The 18,385-nt window shown below is 39.5% G+C and overlaps 1 protein-coding gene across 1 annotated transcript; it reads right to left on the bottom strand.

The window, feature by feature from the left end:
- Nucleotides 1-1,669: 1,669 nt before the first annotated feature.
- LOC146464204 (uncharacterized) lies at nt 1,670-13,657 on the bottom strand. The gene is made up of 3 exons (XM_085130084.1): nt 13,574-13,657; nt 2,858-5,780; nt 1,670-2,190 (listed from the first exon to the last, which is right to left on the bottom strand). Exon 2 carries the CDS (start codon nt 5,767-5,769, stop codon nt 2,860-2,862), a length of 2,910 nt encoding a protein of 969 aa, XP_084986210.1. The 5' UTR covers nt 5,770-5,780; nt 13,574-13,657; the 3' UTR covers nt 1,670-2,190; nt 2,858-2,859.
- Nucleotides 13,658-18,385: the final 4,728 nt, after the last annotated feature.

Genomic DNA, 18,385 nt, shown 5'->3' on the forward strand with positions numbered 1-18,385 from the left:
AACAAAGTAAAGAATAATCAGATGTCATATGCTTTTTTAAACAAAAATGTCTTCAAGTGTTTCGTCTAATCTGTCAGGAGTATTTATTTACCAGCGCTAATTAATTCGTTCTTTTATAATTGGTACCTCTTATGAATGGAAAAGGAATTTGGGCCACGCCCACAACACTAGATTCTTGTACCTTTTTAAGGGTGTCTTCGAAATTTTCCGACCAGCAGTCACGTCATATTTTTAGGGAAGAACCACAACCGGATTATGTAGGGCTCCAAATATTGGAATTTCTGCTTAAGAACGATGGGATAAAAAGTCAATATGTTCAAGAGAAGGAGTATGTTTTTTTTTTTTTTGACTTTTCACGCATGACACTATTCCCAATTTTCTTTAACTTAGTTTTGACTGGGTAAGGAAGTTGATTATGTGACCGACCTGTCTTGCAAAGTAGAGCTATTATCCAGGATCCTCAATATTGGAAAATCAAAATGAAATATTTTAGGAATGAGAAGACTTTGACATCTAGAGTTACCAAAAGTATTTATTTAAGTATTATCAGCTTATCAGATCATTGAAAGATACTTTTATGCTTACTTTATAGCAACTGTTTGACAGCAAACACACTAGCTATTGTGTTCGCTAAAATATATCATTGTGAAATACCGTTATTTCTCCGCAAATAAGCGAAAGCTTGCTAAAAGCTCTTTACCTTATTCAAGCTGTTTTAAAACGTTAATCAAAAAACAAAATCACTAACACTAACGCTCTCTCGAGAGTGAGAGGGCTCAGTTTTAAATAACTGTCTTTGACGATAGACGTTTGGTGATCAGGGGCACCCAGCGGTTCATTTCAGTGGATATTTGTTCGAATTCTCCGGAGTTACATGTGAAGAAAATCAAAAGTTTTCTTAACACTGGAAAACGAATTCTTTTGTTTTCGAAGGAACAAATATCTCGCTAAAAATGCGAAAAATAGCCAGCTGGCATTTTATTAAAGCCAACAACATCAAGGAAAATTCTAAGGATAAGACACCGTTGTCTGAAATTTCTGCAATTTAAATGTTTAGCCAAGGCATTCCGAACTAATATATATAACTGTATTGGCTTACAAAAATATGTCTGTAAATAGGCAAAAAATTATCTCAGTGGGAAAACAGGAGACAACATTTTAATAATATTACTTCAATGTTCTCGTTGGGTCCCCCTGTCCAGAATGTCTTTTCTCTTTGAGAGTTGTTAAATTATGCACTTAGAAGCATCTATTCGAGCCGAAAGTGCTTGACAAAGGAATAGAAACAAACAAAAACTGAATAATAAAGAACTATACTGTGTTACCTGTGTCACCAGACAGCATTCGATTTAGCTACTTGACATATATACAAAATACTTTTGTCCTTCCTATATCTGATAGTGTCTGGGTAAATATCCTTTTTTTTTTCAAAAGGTCAGCAAAAAATGAAGCAGCGACTATATAAATCTACACCTATTTGACTACTTTATAAAATAGACGGTAAATATGCGACATTAACAAAAAAAATCTTAGTGGGAATTTGGAGCAGAATGTGCAAATCCACTAACGACAAAGTAAATATTTCTAAGTTATCAAGCACACCAATCAAAGCAGACGTACACAACGCAATGCACCAATCAGAATGCGAAACAAATACGAAACAAAAACGCGTGCGAACAAGTCACGATTGGTTTTGCTTCTCGTTTGCTGAGAAAGTGGCGCGTTTTTCTAATCAATAACAGAGAAAACAAAAAAACCGATCTAAGAATGGAAACTAGTATCTCAAAATCCTTTTGATGTCGAGACGTTCCGAACATGATTGACGATTAACTTGGTTTTATCAAACACATTCGCCACTGTGTCTACCTACCGAACCTCACTGCGATTCAAATGTGTAAATTTCGAGAACTCTAAATGCTACCAAATTAAATCCAATGTTGAAACTCTTAAAATGTATGAGGATTCCCTCTGTGTTTAAATTGAATCTAAAAAGACAGTCCTGATAACGAAAACTGCAACGAAAAGCACGCGCATCCAAATCTCCATGTAACACAATTGTGATTAGTCAATTTTTTCAGCCCAAGTGATTCTGCTTTGGTTTACTGTCCAAGTTATTGACGTCCTTTTTCAAAAGAAAGTTCCCATTTTTCGGGCACTCCTCGGCGGGTGGCCTGGGCAAGACACCTGCAACTGATAAACAAAGTCTGATTTTAGGGTTAGTATTGTAATCTGTTATTGGATTTTATAAATCACTCTGGCGCAAACTGGAGGGCTTGGGAATTAAAGGCCGCATGTCAAGTTGGGTTCTTAAAGAACTTGTTGAATTTGCTCCTAGCCAATTTATCTACCGTTACCACTACCCCAGTTACTTCGATCGCAACCTACTAGCTACAATACTACTTCGTTCCCTCCCCTACGTCTGTAACCTTTGAACTGTGAATTAATCGTTTTAATCATTCTATCAAATGGATTTCTAATTGTCTATTGCCTCGTACCGCGCTACCGCTGTGTTTGTTGAAATATTATTTACTAAGTGCAACCTCTTAGATCTAAGCAATTACAATGAACCAGTAGTATTTGCTTATTACACTCTCAAAAGCAAAATAAACGGAACACCGTTTATTAAGCGGTATAAGAGGAATTGTGTTCTTGATAAAAGTTTAAGTTAACCCAATACAGGTAGAATTGTTGTTCATCCTATTATGATATTCAGAAAATCACGGAATAAGAACAGTCCTGTAACAAAGTACCTTTCGGTCTCCTGTCACAGAACCATAAGTCTTTCCAAGAGAATGGAAGAGTTTTCTTGAATAATCCATTCAACACCCGAAATAATACAGTTCATTGACAAACTAACCTTTACTTTCCGAAATCAAACGTCACGTTATCCCCAATCAACATGAAAGGCGCCCAGTTCCCCAAGTCTGCATAGCCGTTACTTCTCATCCACTTCATGGCCTGGTGAAGAGACTCACTGGCACTTTCCCCACGAATCAGGTGTTTGTAGAAATGACTCATTAACTGCTCTGTTGCTTCGTCTGGTATGGCGCGGAGGGCCACCAACACTGAGCGTGCACCGGATCCTAAGAAGGCCCGAGCGATTCCAACAACTCCCTCAGCTTTAACCTGTCCTTGTGCACTGTGAGAACAGCTGAGTACTACAAGTTTAGCACGCACCTGAACTTGTGAAATGTCATCCATTGTCAAGAGGTAGTCTTTCTCGCATGGAGTCGCGTTAGTGGTGCGTTCAGGTGCAAGGGCAATTTCTCCTCTTTCGGCATGACCACGAGCAGCAAAATGAATCAGACTTACAGAGGGCATCATCTGAAGAACTGCTTGTTTAGTTGCTCGCTCCTCTAACAAAGGCTCAGCTCCGAGTAGTTCTGCTATCATCTCCGCTTCCTTTCTTGCAGAGGGCAAACGACAAGGATTCTCAATGCGTCCCTTGTAAAGCACGTCCCCAACGTCCGGATCGCCCACTATCAGTACTCCAGTCTGGCTGTGATAATCTGCTGGACTGTCCTGAATGAGCCCGAGAGTCGACAAAGAAGGAATAATGCGGATTTTGTAAGTCTGTGACAGGTATCTCTCACTTTCATCCTTTAATGCTGCGAATGGAACTTTGTGCAAGGCGCGATCAGGAACAATCACGTTTTCAGGTTCGTCAAAAAAGGCAGCCACGGGAGCGATGATCATTTGGTAACACTCAGCTAGGGTGGGAACGGGTTGAAGGTTTTCCTCTTCCTCGGTCCCTATTGGGTGAAAAGCTGCCGAGCTTCCTTCCTCCGATGTCTCCTGTGTTGATTCAACGGCTTTTGAAAAAAACAATGATCGATCTTCGTAGTGCTCTTGATCATGACGGAGGACTTTAATCCTTCTGAGGGTTTGTTCACTGAAAACTTCCTGAACATCTCTTTCCAATCCCTTTTGAACAAAACATTCGTTGACGTTTACTTTACGGAAAATTGGTGGCTTGTTTCTTTTAAGAACCCACAAAAACATATAACAACTAAAATACGAAATGTATAGACAGTTACAATCAATTTCTTTCTTCACGATCCTTTCAATATCAGGCCACGACAGCGGATTGACTGAAATCTGTTGTTGAGCAGAATATTGACCTGAGATTAAGTCTGCCAGAGCTCTGCCTCGTTCAAGCTCTAGAACACAAAGAGCTTCTTTCGGATTTCCCACACGACAAAACATTGTGCTGAGTAATTGATAGGAAAGACTGTACTTGTCTGATAGGTTTATCTTAAATTGGTCATTGCGTCCAAGAAAACTTCGCATTTTCTCACACTTGGTAATGCCTGCCAACAGATTCGAAAACACATTACCTTGAGAACTTACATTTCCTTCTAAAATGACATCGTGTGCAAGTTCGAGGTGCAAGGAGGCCTCTCCATCTACGTCACGTATCATTTTGCACAAACCAAGTGCTTTCTCGTGATGCTCTTTAGCCTCAGCATATTTACCAAGAGAACGAAACAACGATCCTAAGTTTAAATAGCTTGCCGCTTCTCCTTTTTTGTCGCCGATTTCTTTTCTGATCACAAGTGCGTCCTTCTGGTATCTTTCGGCCTTTCCATATTCACCGAGAGATTGATACACAGTCCCCAGGTTCCCATAACACGCCGCTTCTCCTTGTTTGTCGCCAATTTCCTTTCTGATCACAAGTGCGTCCTTCTGGTATCTTTCGGCCTTTCCATATTCACCGAGAGATTGATACACAGTCCCCAGGTTCCCATAACACGCCGCTTCTCCTTGTTTGTCGCCAATTTCCTTTCTGATCACAAGTGCGTTCTTCTGGTATCTTTCGGCCTTTCCATATTCACCGAGAGATTGATACACAGCTCCCAGGTTCCCATAACACGCCGCTTCTCCTTGTTTGTCGCCAATTTCCTTTCTGATCACAAGTGCGTTCTTCTGGTATCTTTCGGCCTTTCCATATTCACCGAGAGATTGATACACAGTCCCCAGGTTCCCATAACACGCCGCTTCACCTTGTCTGTCGCCAATTTCCTTTCTGATCACAAGTGCGTTCTTCTGGTATGTTTCAGCCTTTCCAAATTCACCGAGAGAATAATACACAGTTCCCAGATTCCCATAACATGCGGCTTCTCCTTGTCTGTCTCCAATTTCTTTTGTGACCGCAAGTGCGTTCTTGTGGTAACTTTCGGCCTTTCCATATTCACCGAGAGAATAATACATAGTTCCCAGGTTCGCATGACACGTCGCTTCTCCTCGTTTGTCGCCAATTTCTTTTGTGATCACAAGTGCGTTCTTCTGGTATGTTTCAGCCTTTCCATATTCACCGAGGGATTGATACATAGTTCCCAGGTTCCCATAACACGCGGACTGTCCTGGTCTGTCGCCTGTTTCTATCATGATGGTGAGTGCTTTCTCATAAAGGCTTTTTGCTTCTTTATATTTAGTTTGAAGGTGGTATAATTCTGCCAGTCTATAAGTTACCCTGCCGTCTTCGGTTTTTTTGCCATATTTGCGCAGGAAGTGTAAGAGTCTGTTACCACAATCTATGGCACTTGTGTAGTCGTTAAGAAGGCAATACGTTTCAAGCAATAATGAGTATATCCCTGTGTATCCTAATCCAACAGATTCCTTTTCTTTTTCCAGACCTTTGTTGTTTAGCTGAATCAAACATTCCTTGCAGAACTCAATAGCTTGTCGAACTCGACTTGTGTTGCGAAGGAATGTGGCAACGCATGTACCAATGAAGATTTTCTGTATTATTTCCCCTGGGTTGTCCATGACGGTCTTAACTAGAAACCAGAGAAAACAAAAGTACAGTAGTCTTGGGCTGTTTATGATACTGATAAACCAAGTGAGCGTGCACCGTGATTTCAAAGGCCTGCCAGTAACTGATAAAGACGGCAGTTTTAGAGTCCATGAAATACATTTATTTTACGACAGGGTACACAACTTGAACATTTGCGCAAAATACTTGAAATGTTGTACATGCGTTCTCAGATCGCTCTGAGCTCTTTTTATTATTATAGACATATTTGTGTATTGAAATACCCGGACTGTTCGATGTTTTAGCTGTAAATTTAAGTTCCAGAAAATTTCAGAAAATGGAAGTTGATCACCTGAAGTTATTAACTATTGTTGATTGTACAAAGGTCTTTAGATTGCTGTAAACGTAAAGATTTTATTAAAGTTCTGCCACTTTTCACGTTTTGCTCTGTCCCTTGTGCAGCGCTAATAGTGGTTTCTTAGCTGTTTATGGCGTAAATGTTAAACATGAAGCCAATAAGATTATTATTTTTGACTCTGCTAAACCCATGAAACGAAAAAATCTGGAAAACACGGGAGAAAGTAGAGATAACATATATACACATTGATGTTACATGGCTGTACATTTATTGCAATTGCAATATTATCATACATATGCTTCCATCTCACATTAACAAATTCCGTTTTTGATTAAACGTTCAGCTCCTCCATGCTCTTGTAGTCCCACATGCGTTTTTCGGCTGCTAGCTGCTCTAACGTGTTTTCTATCGACTCTGTTACTTTTAAGTTCTCTCTATCGGCTACACGTCTTTCAGTAGTGTTTATTCTCTGGTTTCTGAATCAAATGACTTATTATCCATCAACCATTTTTGCTTGTCTACAATTGGATGAAATGCGTCACGTGACCAACATGCGGATGTAACAAAATAATAATATCCACAATTTAAAACTCGAGTTGCGCATAAGAGGAGATAAAAGTGTCTACGGGCTGCAAGCCCTACTGCAAAGAAGAAGAAATACCAAACTTCCCTTATTTTAAATCCTCTTTTACACACATTTCTGGCATAGTGGTATACCAAATAAAACGCGAGTCGACTGATCAGTGCAATGAAATTGGCAGCTGAAATAGGAGAACTTTGTATAGTTGAAAAGTTCAAGAATTTGGAGGAGTGTTTTTGCTGTGCTTTGCTGTTGAATGGAGATAAGCACAACAAAATACTCGTTCTCAAAAGCGAGGCCAGAAAAAAAGCTACACATTCAAAGCAATAACATGCGAGGCTTTACCTTTGTTTAGTTTAAAACCTTAAGCATGAGCTGGTTTTTTTTTTGTTGGAAATGAGTGTCTGTTTTTTGTAACTCAAGTTGTTTTCTCGGAGAGTTTTGCTTTCGGGGGACTGTTCCCTTCACGGAACAGTTAATGGCCAAATGTTGCCTGTATAGCTTTGCCTCAGATAAAGATTGTTAGCGAATTAGCCGGCGCGGGTCGAAGAATACTACGATTATCTTGTTTTCCTCTTTTTTGGAGGTCATCCACCCAAGGACTACTTTACTGATTTCACTTCATTTTCCGCTTGGCCAAAATTTAATTCTTCAACAGTAAAGCGGCCTTTACACGACAAATTGTTGTTGGCCAACTTGTGTTGGCCAACTCACGTTGGCATGTGTGAACGACACAACAACATGTTGGCCGACTGTTGGCGACAAATAGGACTTCAATCCTGGCCAAAAATTCCCGGGACAGTACACAAAATTGAATTGTCAGTGAAAATTTTCATTCTGCATATATCTTAAGCCATTCTTCAACATTTTTATTAAGCTGTCTTTGCAATTTTTGGAAAGCCCCCTTCCCCCCATTTTGCAAATCGTCCCATTATTTTTGGCCAGGATTGTCTGATTTAAGCGTTGCTTTTAAATTGGCAAATTGTATCATTTTGAAGACAATTTGGAAGTTCCTTTTGTTAAAATCAAGAGTGTTATGGCCATTCCCATCATCACCTCGCCGTAAAAAGTGAAAGTTAGTTACAGTCGCGAATATTGGAATAAGGGATGAGGAATGGATATTTGTTTTCAGACGTCGATATGCGTGCGCGTAGTTATTTTGCAAAGTATGCACATAGAAGCACTGATAGAGATAAAAATCTTTCGAAAACTGTAGGCAAATGGAGAGAGCATCTTATCAGCGATGGTCCTTAGTTACATGCAGTCCACTTCCCTGTTCCCAAAGAGCCTAGGAGCCGAGATGTTGGATGTAAAGACGAACACCTTTTTGCGACCTACGACGCCCTCTTAGTTTTGCGTAAGGCAGGTGCCATTGACAACACCAACACAAATTTTAAAAGAATACGAGATGGCGCTTTTTCAACCATTGGAGACGAATATCACTTTAAGAGCAGAAACGTTTAATTCCTAGCGGTGGCTGTTTTGCCAAATCGCGCGTATTGCGTGACCGCTTAAAACAGATACAATACGTCATCAAAACATTTGTCCGAACATTTCTCGGCTACATTTCTCACCACTAAAAAGTCATTTTGCGATGTTTGTTGGCACTTTATTACCTTTTGCAGCGTGTAAAGGCTTTCTTTATCATTTGATCGCCATACTGAAATGCTTTTCTAAATGCATTTCACAGAGTAAATCTATTTTCGAACATTTCTCACCCCATTACGTCAAAATAATTCAAAATTAGCTTGGATTTTTTATTGTGACACGGGTGAGAAATGTTGCCAAAGTACTAAGACGAACTTGTACTGTGATCAAAAGAGGTAGAATAGAAGGGGAAACAATCTTTCTTTCATTGGGAGAAAAGTTTACCTGGAAACAAGCCATTTTCTTCCCTGCATGACGATTGGAATGAGCGAGAAATGACCACGAGAACTGTTACGTATTGAAACATAGCAAGTTCAACGTCACGCAGTGCGTGACTTACAGCTTAACTTGCTTTGAACGGAGCGGTCCTTGTATGAAGTGCAGTTATTTTCCCTTACGTTTGAGTGAAAAGCTACAACCACGTTCAAGAAATAATGCGACGATGTTGCTTGAGGTTCTTACGCTACTAGTTGGTTCTATTGTCCTGAAGGGAAAGCACGACAATGGAACTAGAGCAATTCCCCCTACTATTCTGCTATTCTGGTGTGCGATGTTATCTATCACTGCATTAGGACTATCATCCAAAGCACTTAAAAGCGCCCGCGTAAATTTTTATACCAACAATTTGCTACACTAGTAATGTTCTAGCTGTAATTTCTTCCTCAAAATATCGGTTTATGAGAATAAGTCTGCTTTCCATGCAGTCTACGTAATGTACATCAGATGAGCGTGTGAGGATCCCCCGCTAAGGCCATAAGGACACAGTTTGGCATTTTGGCGAGATCACGCCAAAGTTATTTTCGCCAAGATTACCCAACGGGTAAAAAGAGTCACTTTGTTGACTTGATTACTGGCCAAAGCATAAATACGCGCCATATGACGTGGTTGACCGCCAGTAACTTACATTCCAATGTTTCCACTAAGCAAATACGGAAGGTCAGCCTTACTACAAGAACGCGCGGTCTAAGTCCTCTTTTCCATGACGAGTAAAAAATGCGACCATATGTAACCCTTGAGACTTGAAACAACATCAACTTCATGTATAAGCAATAAAACGCATGAAATATTTATCTTTTCTAAAGATATAACTATTTTTTTGCAAAACAAGTTTTTCAGACAATCCTGGCCAAATATTCCCGGGACAGTACACAAAATTGAATTGTCAGTGAAAATTTTCATTCTGCATATCTTAAGCCATTCTTCAACATTTTTATTAAGCTGTCTTTGCAATTTTTGGAAAGCCCCCTTCCCCCCATTTTGCAAATCGTCCCATTATTTTTGGCCAGGATTGTCTGATTTAAGCGTTGCTTTTAAATTGGCAAATTGTATCATTTTGAAGACAATTTGGAAGTTCCTTTTGTTAAAATCAAGAGTGTTATGGCTATTCCCATCATCACCTCGCCGTAAAAAGTGAAAGTTAGTTACAGTCGCGAATATTGGAATAAGGGATGAGGAATGGATATTTGTTTTCAGTCGTCGATATGCGCGCGCGTAGTTATTTTGCAAAGTATGCACATAGAAACACTGATAGAGATAAAAATCTTTCGAAAACTGTAGGCAAATGGAGAGAGCATCTTATCAGCGATGGTCCTTAGTTACATGCAGTCCACTTCCCTGTTCCCAAAGAGCCTAGGAGCCGAGATGTTGGATGTAAAGACGAACACCTTTTTGCGACCTCCGACGCCCTCTCAGTTTTGCGTAAGGCAGGTGCAGTTGACAACACCAACACAAATTTTAAAAGAATACGAGATGGCGCTTTTTCAACCATTGGAGACGAATATCACTTTAAGAGCAGAAACGTTTAATTCCTAGCGGTGGCTGTTTTGCCAAATCGCGCGTATTGCGTGACCACTCAAAACAGATACAATACGTCATCAAAACATTTGTCCGAACATTTCTCTGCTACATTTCTCACCACTAAAAAGTCATTTTGCGATGTTTGTTGGCACTTTATTACCTTTATTACAGTTCGTGATTAATTTTGCAAATCGTCCCATTATTTTTGGCCAGGATTGTTGTCTCTATTCTCGCCAACTTTTTTTCGTGTTGGCCAACTCGCATTTGACGGGTGAATGATCAACAAACATGTGTTGCTGAATTTTAACCAATCAAAATTCGTCCACTCATATCATCTTGTTATATATGGTTTTACCCAAACTTTTCTGTTTCTCCATCGCTTTTTGTTGTGTCTTCGACGAAAAAGCCTGAAGCGGCAACTCTCCGTGTGTGCCATTGCACCACGGACGCCATGTTGCGAGTTGGCGTATGTTTCGATTTGACGCGTTTGACGTGTGAACGCAAGAGTTGGCCAACTTTTTGGAGTTGGCCAACATATGTTGGCCAACAAAAATTTGTCGTGTGAAGGCCGCTTAAAACTCTTAAAACCTCAGTATTCTCCTCACTTGTTTACGTATGTTTTCTTTGTTCCCATTTTGGAGACTTTGAACGTCAGAACATTTCCTCTACGTTAATGCGCTAAATGGCGAAACATCCTCTTTTAATGACTTGAAAAAGTTAGTGCAGGATAAAATAGAACTTGTTAAATATTTATAGCGGTCACCTCGGGCGAACAGAAACTTTTCGTTGTGAAATGGCAGAAATTTGCACGCATATGTTGATTGTAAAGTATCGTGTAAACTTTGAAAACTTTGCAGTTTTGTAGACTTAATAATATTGTAAGGTAATACTATAAGTTATGTTAGGACTGTTAAAATTTATGCCATTGGTCATACCACATATCAGCTTTGAGCTATTGTTCTCAAACATAACCTATATTTTATTCAATTCTTCATACCGCTGTCGTAAAAGTTAAAATTTACGGCGCTTGTGAGAGACAAAGAAACTTTTAAGTCTTTTTACAACAACTTGTAAAATTCCCGCGCGCTGATTGGCTCGTAGCTATTGTTTAAAAGAGTACAGGGGCCTGTTTCTCGAAAGTCCCGGTAACTTATCGGGCCCGATAAGTGTCTTTGGTGATAAATGCTTCTCAAGAGATGTCAATTTTTGTTCGCTTTGAATAATAAATTTTAACATCTTATAATTCAGTTAAAATATTGGCCAAGTACCATGTCTGTAATCACTGTGTAATAGGCGAGAAAACATTTAGAAATGTACTTATCGGGCCCGGTAAGTTACCGGGACTTTCGAGAAACGGGCATCAGAAGATAAAAATGAGCTCAGATTAACGCGCGCGCCTTCTCAACGGACATAAAGCCAATCCCGCTTTATTTTTTTCCATGTTATTTTAAAAAAACAAATGGACGGCAGTCTCCTATGGTCTATAGACCATAGTGATATCATTAAATGTTCAAAACTCAAGTGGAACAGCTCGTGGTTCCACTTGAGTTTTAAACATATGTAAGATTTTAATGTAAAGACGCCTACGTGAGTTTGATTCCAATAGAATATCTGAAATTTTAAACAGGCTTTTTGATTACAATTGGTTCCTGAGCCCTGCTTAGGATATAAAATAAGCGGTCGTCGTTAAAAGCAGGAATGTTGAACTTTCCGGAGCACCCAGGAACATGAAATAGAACGAAAAAACTGAATAAATGAAAAAATATAAAATATATATATATATTTATACAATGAACAGTGTAAAACTAGGGTTTTGATTGGTCTAGAGGAGTGTGTGATTATTGTGTAGACGCACGATTGACGTCATCGAGTGGTGTGACCGGCGTACGTGATCAGAGTCTGAGTCCAGCCAGAGCGACTGGTCAACAAAGTTTTGCAAACTGTTTTTGCGAGTAGCGGACAAACACACGCAAATTTTCGCAGGAAAGGAAAACTGCCCAATATAATATTGGACGAAGACCGTTAAAAGTGACCTCAACCAGGATAGGAAAGCTAGAACTTTGTTGTGATGTGAAAAGGAAGCAAATATTTGTCGAAATACTCCAGTAATGGCGAGTAATCGATTACAAATCGCAGTGAAGCGACTTACATGCTGTAATATTTTGGGGTCAGGATTTCCTTCTGGAAAGAAGTTCTCTAATAGTGAAAGAAAGGTCGAGACTGCAGGATAAACTTAAGCGGGAAAAGGGACTTCCCCTACTAAACTTACTGACGTATGCAAATTGGACAAGAAAATCAAGAATCTGTCATGCACTGCGTAAACATAAAAATTAACTGAAAAATGAAAGAAATTATATATCCTCGTCACCTTTTTGTAATTCAGTGGATTTTTATCATCATCAGTCTAGCCACACAAAGCTTGATAATTCTATTGCTTTCTCTCTCTTGAGATTTCAAAATCTTTTGACAAACGAAGTGAAGTTTTTTCCTATTTCTACGGGTTCGTCGTCCTGTTACAAAAATTCGTCGGGGTTGTTTGATCAATTCCACAAATTCCCTCTCGGGAAATTTAGTAAAAAATTTTTTTCAGTACCTTATTCCTTGAATTTACTAGCTCCCGTTGGCTTTAGGAAAATGCTGGCTGACCTTGGCCTGAAGTATTTGCCGCGTCGAAAACGAAAGGGATGAGCTCCAATTGAGACGAAGAAAACTTCAGGTTTTCTTTAACACTAAATCCGGAGTTCTGAGGTGATTTACGGCTTCCGAACATATTTCCACCAAAATGAACTGTTGGGTCGGCCCCTGACCCTATTAACGGACTCTATTTGTAACGCGGGCTCAACAGACATTTCGAGATCAAACAAGCAAACAGCCCTTGGCAGGGAACTGAAACAAATGAAACATTTTGACAGGGCTGTGTGTTTTTTGTTGTCAGTGGAATAAATGTTATAGTTCCATTATGGCCTGCACCCAACCGTTCATTTCGGTGGATATCTGTTCGGATTGCTTTAATCGCCTCACAAATTCGAATTTAGTCGTAAACAAAATGTAAGGTTTTCTTCGGCAAAATGTCACCTCAAAATGTTGTTACACTGGAAAACTTATTCCTGTCGTTTTCGAAGGGGGCAAATGTGCTATTAAAATGCGAATAAAGGTCAGCAAGTATTTCGTAAAACCAACAACTGTTACTGACTTCAGACATGAAGTATCCTTTTCTAAAACTGTCTACAAGTTAAAATTTTAGCTAATGCACCCGAATAGATCAATCTGTATTTATAACAGCTTACACAAATATATATTTCAAAGGGGACAAAACGATCTCGGAACACAGGAGACAACATTTAAAGTATTTTTGATTAAATGCTCTCGTTGGGTGACCCCGTGCTATTCTTGACTGACATAAATACAACAAACTTTTTAAACGTCTTAAACTTACCCCGACGCCACTTACAGTCACAAATCGTCGCAGTGCGCAATAATCGGAGTACACAAGGTTCGTGTTGGCGAGAAAGAGGTGCAAGCGTTTTATTAATAGCACTGACAACTCGAAAACACAAGGCACCTTAAACTCGTTAAAATACGCAATGTTCGAAAATGATGCACGTAAAACTCGAAAATGAAACGCCAAGGGCTCGAAAATGATGTATCTAAAAATTCGAATGACACAATCAAAGAGCCAACGCTAGAAAACAATGTAAACTAAACCTAACCGTCGCTTGCATCTTTGCCTGAGTATCAGGCTTTTCGTGGGGAGGGCGGAGGGAGGGGGAAGAAAGGAATTGGAAACGGGAAGGAAAGGCCTGACACGAAAGCATTGAGACGAGTATTCTGCCCCCTCCATGATCATGACGCTTCGCCGCAAATAGTAGCCAATCAAAATAACTTCCGGTAATGCAACTGTCATGTCAGCGATGACCGCTGTGATAGATGTGAATTGAAGTTACACACACAGCTCCATTGCGAAAGGCTCTACAAACAGATTATTTTCTGTTAAGCACCACTGAGCAGAGTTCGCGACTAGGTGCAGCTTCATTCTCAAGTTCCAAACAGCAATTACACCACACAAACAGAGGGTCCCGCCTGTGGCTGCACAAGTCGCTCGACCACGACAGCCAAACAAACACTTTGATTCAGCAATCAATATTTTCAGCTATTTTGTTTGAAAACTAGCAGAAACCGTCCAAAATCCAAGAGCAAGTTTTAGAGGCGAATAATCCATATATTGCTCGACGATTCTAATTCTGTCTCGTTAGAAGTAAAATCAACACAGATTCATTGTAAATAAAAGGCAGTCTAAGACTGCAAGAGGCTACTCCTTTATTTTTGTAGAATATTGCAGTAAAAAAGCAATGTTGTATAAAATTCATAGAGGACAATGAACAGTTCTAGTCAGTGCTTAAATTGTGCAGCGCAATTTGATCGTGTGTTTACACTGTAATACACAGGGAACAGTAATGGATATGGTTTGGCTCTCTCATGGTTTACATAAGATCGCATGGTGAAGAAATTCCGTGAATCAAGACACACAGATAAACAGACAACAAGCTTTCTTGATTGAAAAAATTTATTCAGACAGACCTGTGTTCACGCCTGAAAAGCAAATTCGTTTAATTTTCGCCTCGAGTAAAGCTACGTGAAGGCGACCGATCCGAGCGAACTGCGAGTTAAAGCACAATTTCTCGACTCTATTAAACTGAGTAAAAAAAGGTTATGAGTACGTTTTTCGAAAATTTCGCGAAAGTTATTTGAAATATGACAAATCGATCAATTTAACTTAAAGCAGGGTAAAATTTACATTCAAACCTGTAGTATTTTGTAAAGTGGATTCCTAGGAGCACACAAAAATTTTTTAGAACGTCTACAGCTCATGTGATGATTTGCAGATCTTGTTTGCGATCACACATGTTTCGCCTTGACACAATCTCAAACAGGAATTTCTTCACTATGAAATTACTGATTTCCTCTTTTTAAGCAGCCGAGTGTTCCTTAGAAGTTGTTCTTTTGATTTAAAGTATTAAAAACCTGTGTTTTCCTTCCAAGAACCACGAACTGCCACCTTGAAAACCCACGCATGAGAAATCCGGCAGCCATTTTGAATTGAATACAAGATACTTCCGTACGAATAAAGCCGACTGAGATCTCGTCAACCTGTCGTGGTGAACCTTCGGCATTCCGAACCTTTACGGAAAATGGACTTACTTTCTTACTTTCTTACTCACACTACACGATGACAATGGAGGTTTTCAGTTTCAATATAGCTGAAACCACAAGAAAAGGTGAAATAAACAGGCGATAAACGCAGCACTCGTAACCCAGAAATAACCTTTGATACCAAAATACAAAACATGAGACAGTTACATGCATTGCTCAGTCTATCATGCAAATACTCCAAATCATTGTGCTGCAAACATACAAAACTCTAAATGGGTGAAAAGATCAAAATGGAAGCGGCAAACGTGCGTGTAGAAATCTCTCAAAGTCGTTCTAGTTAGAGCTAAATACAACGTACGAGATGTACAGGAGTCGTGTTGACTCGTCAACACCTTTCTACAAAACGAAGACACGATTCTTGTTCTTTTTTTTTTTTTTTTGTTGTTGTTGTTTTTTTTTTTTCAGTTCAATGCCAGGGAAGAACTTTGAAGCTTCTTTGAGTGCTTCCGTGGATTTGGTTTTTCCATAGCACACTCTGTACAAGTCAACTCGAGCTAATAACGCTTTTTCGCTATCACAGTCTTTAGAAATTCAAGATGGTTCCCAACCAAAATAGTCCTCATACTCTTGATGATTTTTGTTTCCGGCGGCGTGACATATCTTTTGTGTTTCGTCCAATCTGCGCCAACGTCCGAAATTCGGACGTTCGACAGAGACTTCAGAAAGGTTCTGTGTCAGGCCCTCCTCTCCTCTCCTCCCTCCCTCCCTTCCCTTACCACTCCCCTTAGGAAAGCCTGATACTCAGGTTAAGCTTTGATCGCCTCACAAATTTGAATTAAGCCATAAACAAAATGTAAGGTTTTCTTCGGCAAAATGTCAACTCCAAATTTTGTTACACTGGAAAACTAATTCCTGTCGTTTTCGAAGGGGGCAAATGTGCTATTAAAATGCGAAAAAAAAGTCAGCTAATATTTTGTAAAACCAACAACTGCTACTAATTTCGGACAATAAAATATCGTTTTCTGAAACTTTCTACAAGTTAAAATTTCAGCTAATGCACCCGAATAGGTCAATCTGTATTTATAACACCTTACACAAATATTTATATTTCGAAGGGGACAAAACGATCTGGGAACACAGGAGACAACATTTGAAGTATTTTTGCTTAAATGTTCTCTTTGGGTGACTCCGTTCTATACTTGACCGGCATAAATACAACAAACTTTTAAAACATCTTAAACTTACCACGACGCCACTTGCACTTACTAATCGTCGGAGTGCGCAATCATCGGAGTATACACGGTACGTGTTGGAGAAAAAAGGTGCAAGCGTTTTATCCAGGAATCGGTTAACCCTTTAAATACCAGGTGTGTGGTATTTTTTTCAATGACTTTTTGGCAATAAATAGTCTGAGCCACTTAATTTCTCTACAAATGGAGATGAAATAAAAATATCTGCGGTCTTAAGAAACTGTGGGCTCAGGCTAAATTGTCACGTGATGCAAGTGACGGTTGTTGTTTGTTTCGAAAAACACTTATAAAGCGATGATTTTACCAGATTCGTGCTCGTGCACTCGCTCGAGCCATTTTCCTCTGCAGAAACCCCCATTCTGGCATCATTAAGCTGGAATGTGGGTAGAGGCACTCCTCTGAAAGAAAACAGAGGTGAGAGGTGATTTCATGCTGACTGAGTCGCCAAACATGCTGTGTAGCAGACATGGAGGCCCACGAGTGAAGTTGCCTCTCTGGCCGTTTTGTGGATGGATTCCAGGACCTGCCAAGGCAATTTGGGTGAGTTTGGAGTAGTAAAATATTCAATGGATTCGAAATTTTGCTGGTGGTACTGGGTGGCTCGACACTTATAAAAAAAACTATGAAATGGAAAGAGCAGGAGTTCTACGCTCGATCGCGCTATGGCTGAATTACCCAGAATTTTCTTCGGGCGTAAACGAGGCAACGTGAGATACGCAAGACTGGATCTGATAAAATGGCTGAAGTAAAGCCCTCGGAAAGCGTTGAGAGAAAAACTTCAAGTCAGATACCAAGGTCTGACCTTGAGGTTTGCTGTAAATATAGACTTTTCATTTTTGAACAAATTATTTGGATTAAAAATTGACGATAAATAAGTGTAATTTTTGATGTTATTATTTAGCCGAACAATTGGCATTTTGGACTTTGTTGCCAAACGAACGGTGATATGCAACGAAAATCGGGAGGCGTAGTCGGTTTGCTGGGTTTGATGATGAAAATATACATCAGCTGGTGTCATTCACACATTATCATGACGTTGTAGCTTAAGTTAAACAAGGAGCAATTCATAGAAGCAAGAACGGTGTTTTCGTCACATATATGTGTTGTTGGGATGAAAAGGGTTAATATAGGTGTTCGAAAGAGTCGTCTTTATATTGATCAATATTCAAATTACCAGAGCTAGTTAACTCGTTCTTTTAGAATTGGAACCTCTTATGGGAGGGAAATGAATTTGGGCCACGCCCACAAGATTCTTGTACCTTTTTGAGGGTGTCTTTGAAATTTTCCGACCAGCACTCAAATCATATTTTTAGGGAAGTACCCCCAGGGGGATCTAGTGCAGGTCCGTAGCCAACTTCAACGTATTAAAAACATTTTGAATTTAGTTAAGGCCTTTCAAAAGAAAATATTTTAAAAGTTTTTCATAGGAGGAAAGGTTTGGCGATCACCAGCCGTGGTGGTTGTATGTGAGTGTTATCAGTATTGAGTGCCGAGAAATTTTTGTTTTTCCTGTGCTGTCAAATTTGATCAAGTTGTGATATGTATATGGTGAACACTTGCCTGTTGTGGGTTATGTAGGGTTCCAAATATTAGGATTTCTGTAAAGGAACGATAGGATAAAAGGTCAATATGTTCAAAGAAAGCAGCATGTTTTGTTTTGCCTTTTCACGCATATCACTATTCCCAATTTTCATAAACTTAGTTTTGACTGGGTAAAGAAGTTGATCTTGTGACCGACCTGTACTACAAAGTAAAGCCAACAGCTTTTTCTATTAAATTAGCCAGGATCCTCTTTATTGGAAGACTAAAATGAAATATTTTGAGAATGACAAGACTCTGACGACAAC

The sequence above is a fragment of the Pavona decussata genome, unplaced genomic scaffold (assembly GCF_977016875.1).
Source record: "Pavona decussata unplaced genomic scaffold, jaPavDecu1.1 SCAFFOLD_168, whole genome shotgun sequence".
In the NCBI taxonomy this organism is placed as follows: Eukaryota; Metazoa; Cnidaria; class Anthozoa; order Scleractinia; family Agariciidae; genus Pavona; species Pavona decussata.

Coding starts and splice junctions, on each gene's coding strand:
- LOC146464204 (XM_085130084.1), bottom strand. CDS start 5,769: ATGGACAACCCAGGGGAAATAATACAGAAAATCTTCATTGGTACATGC.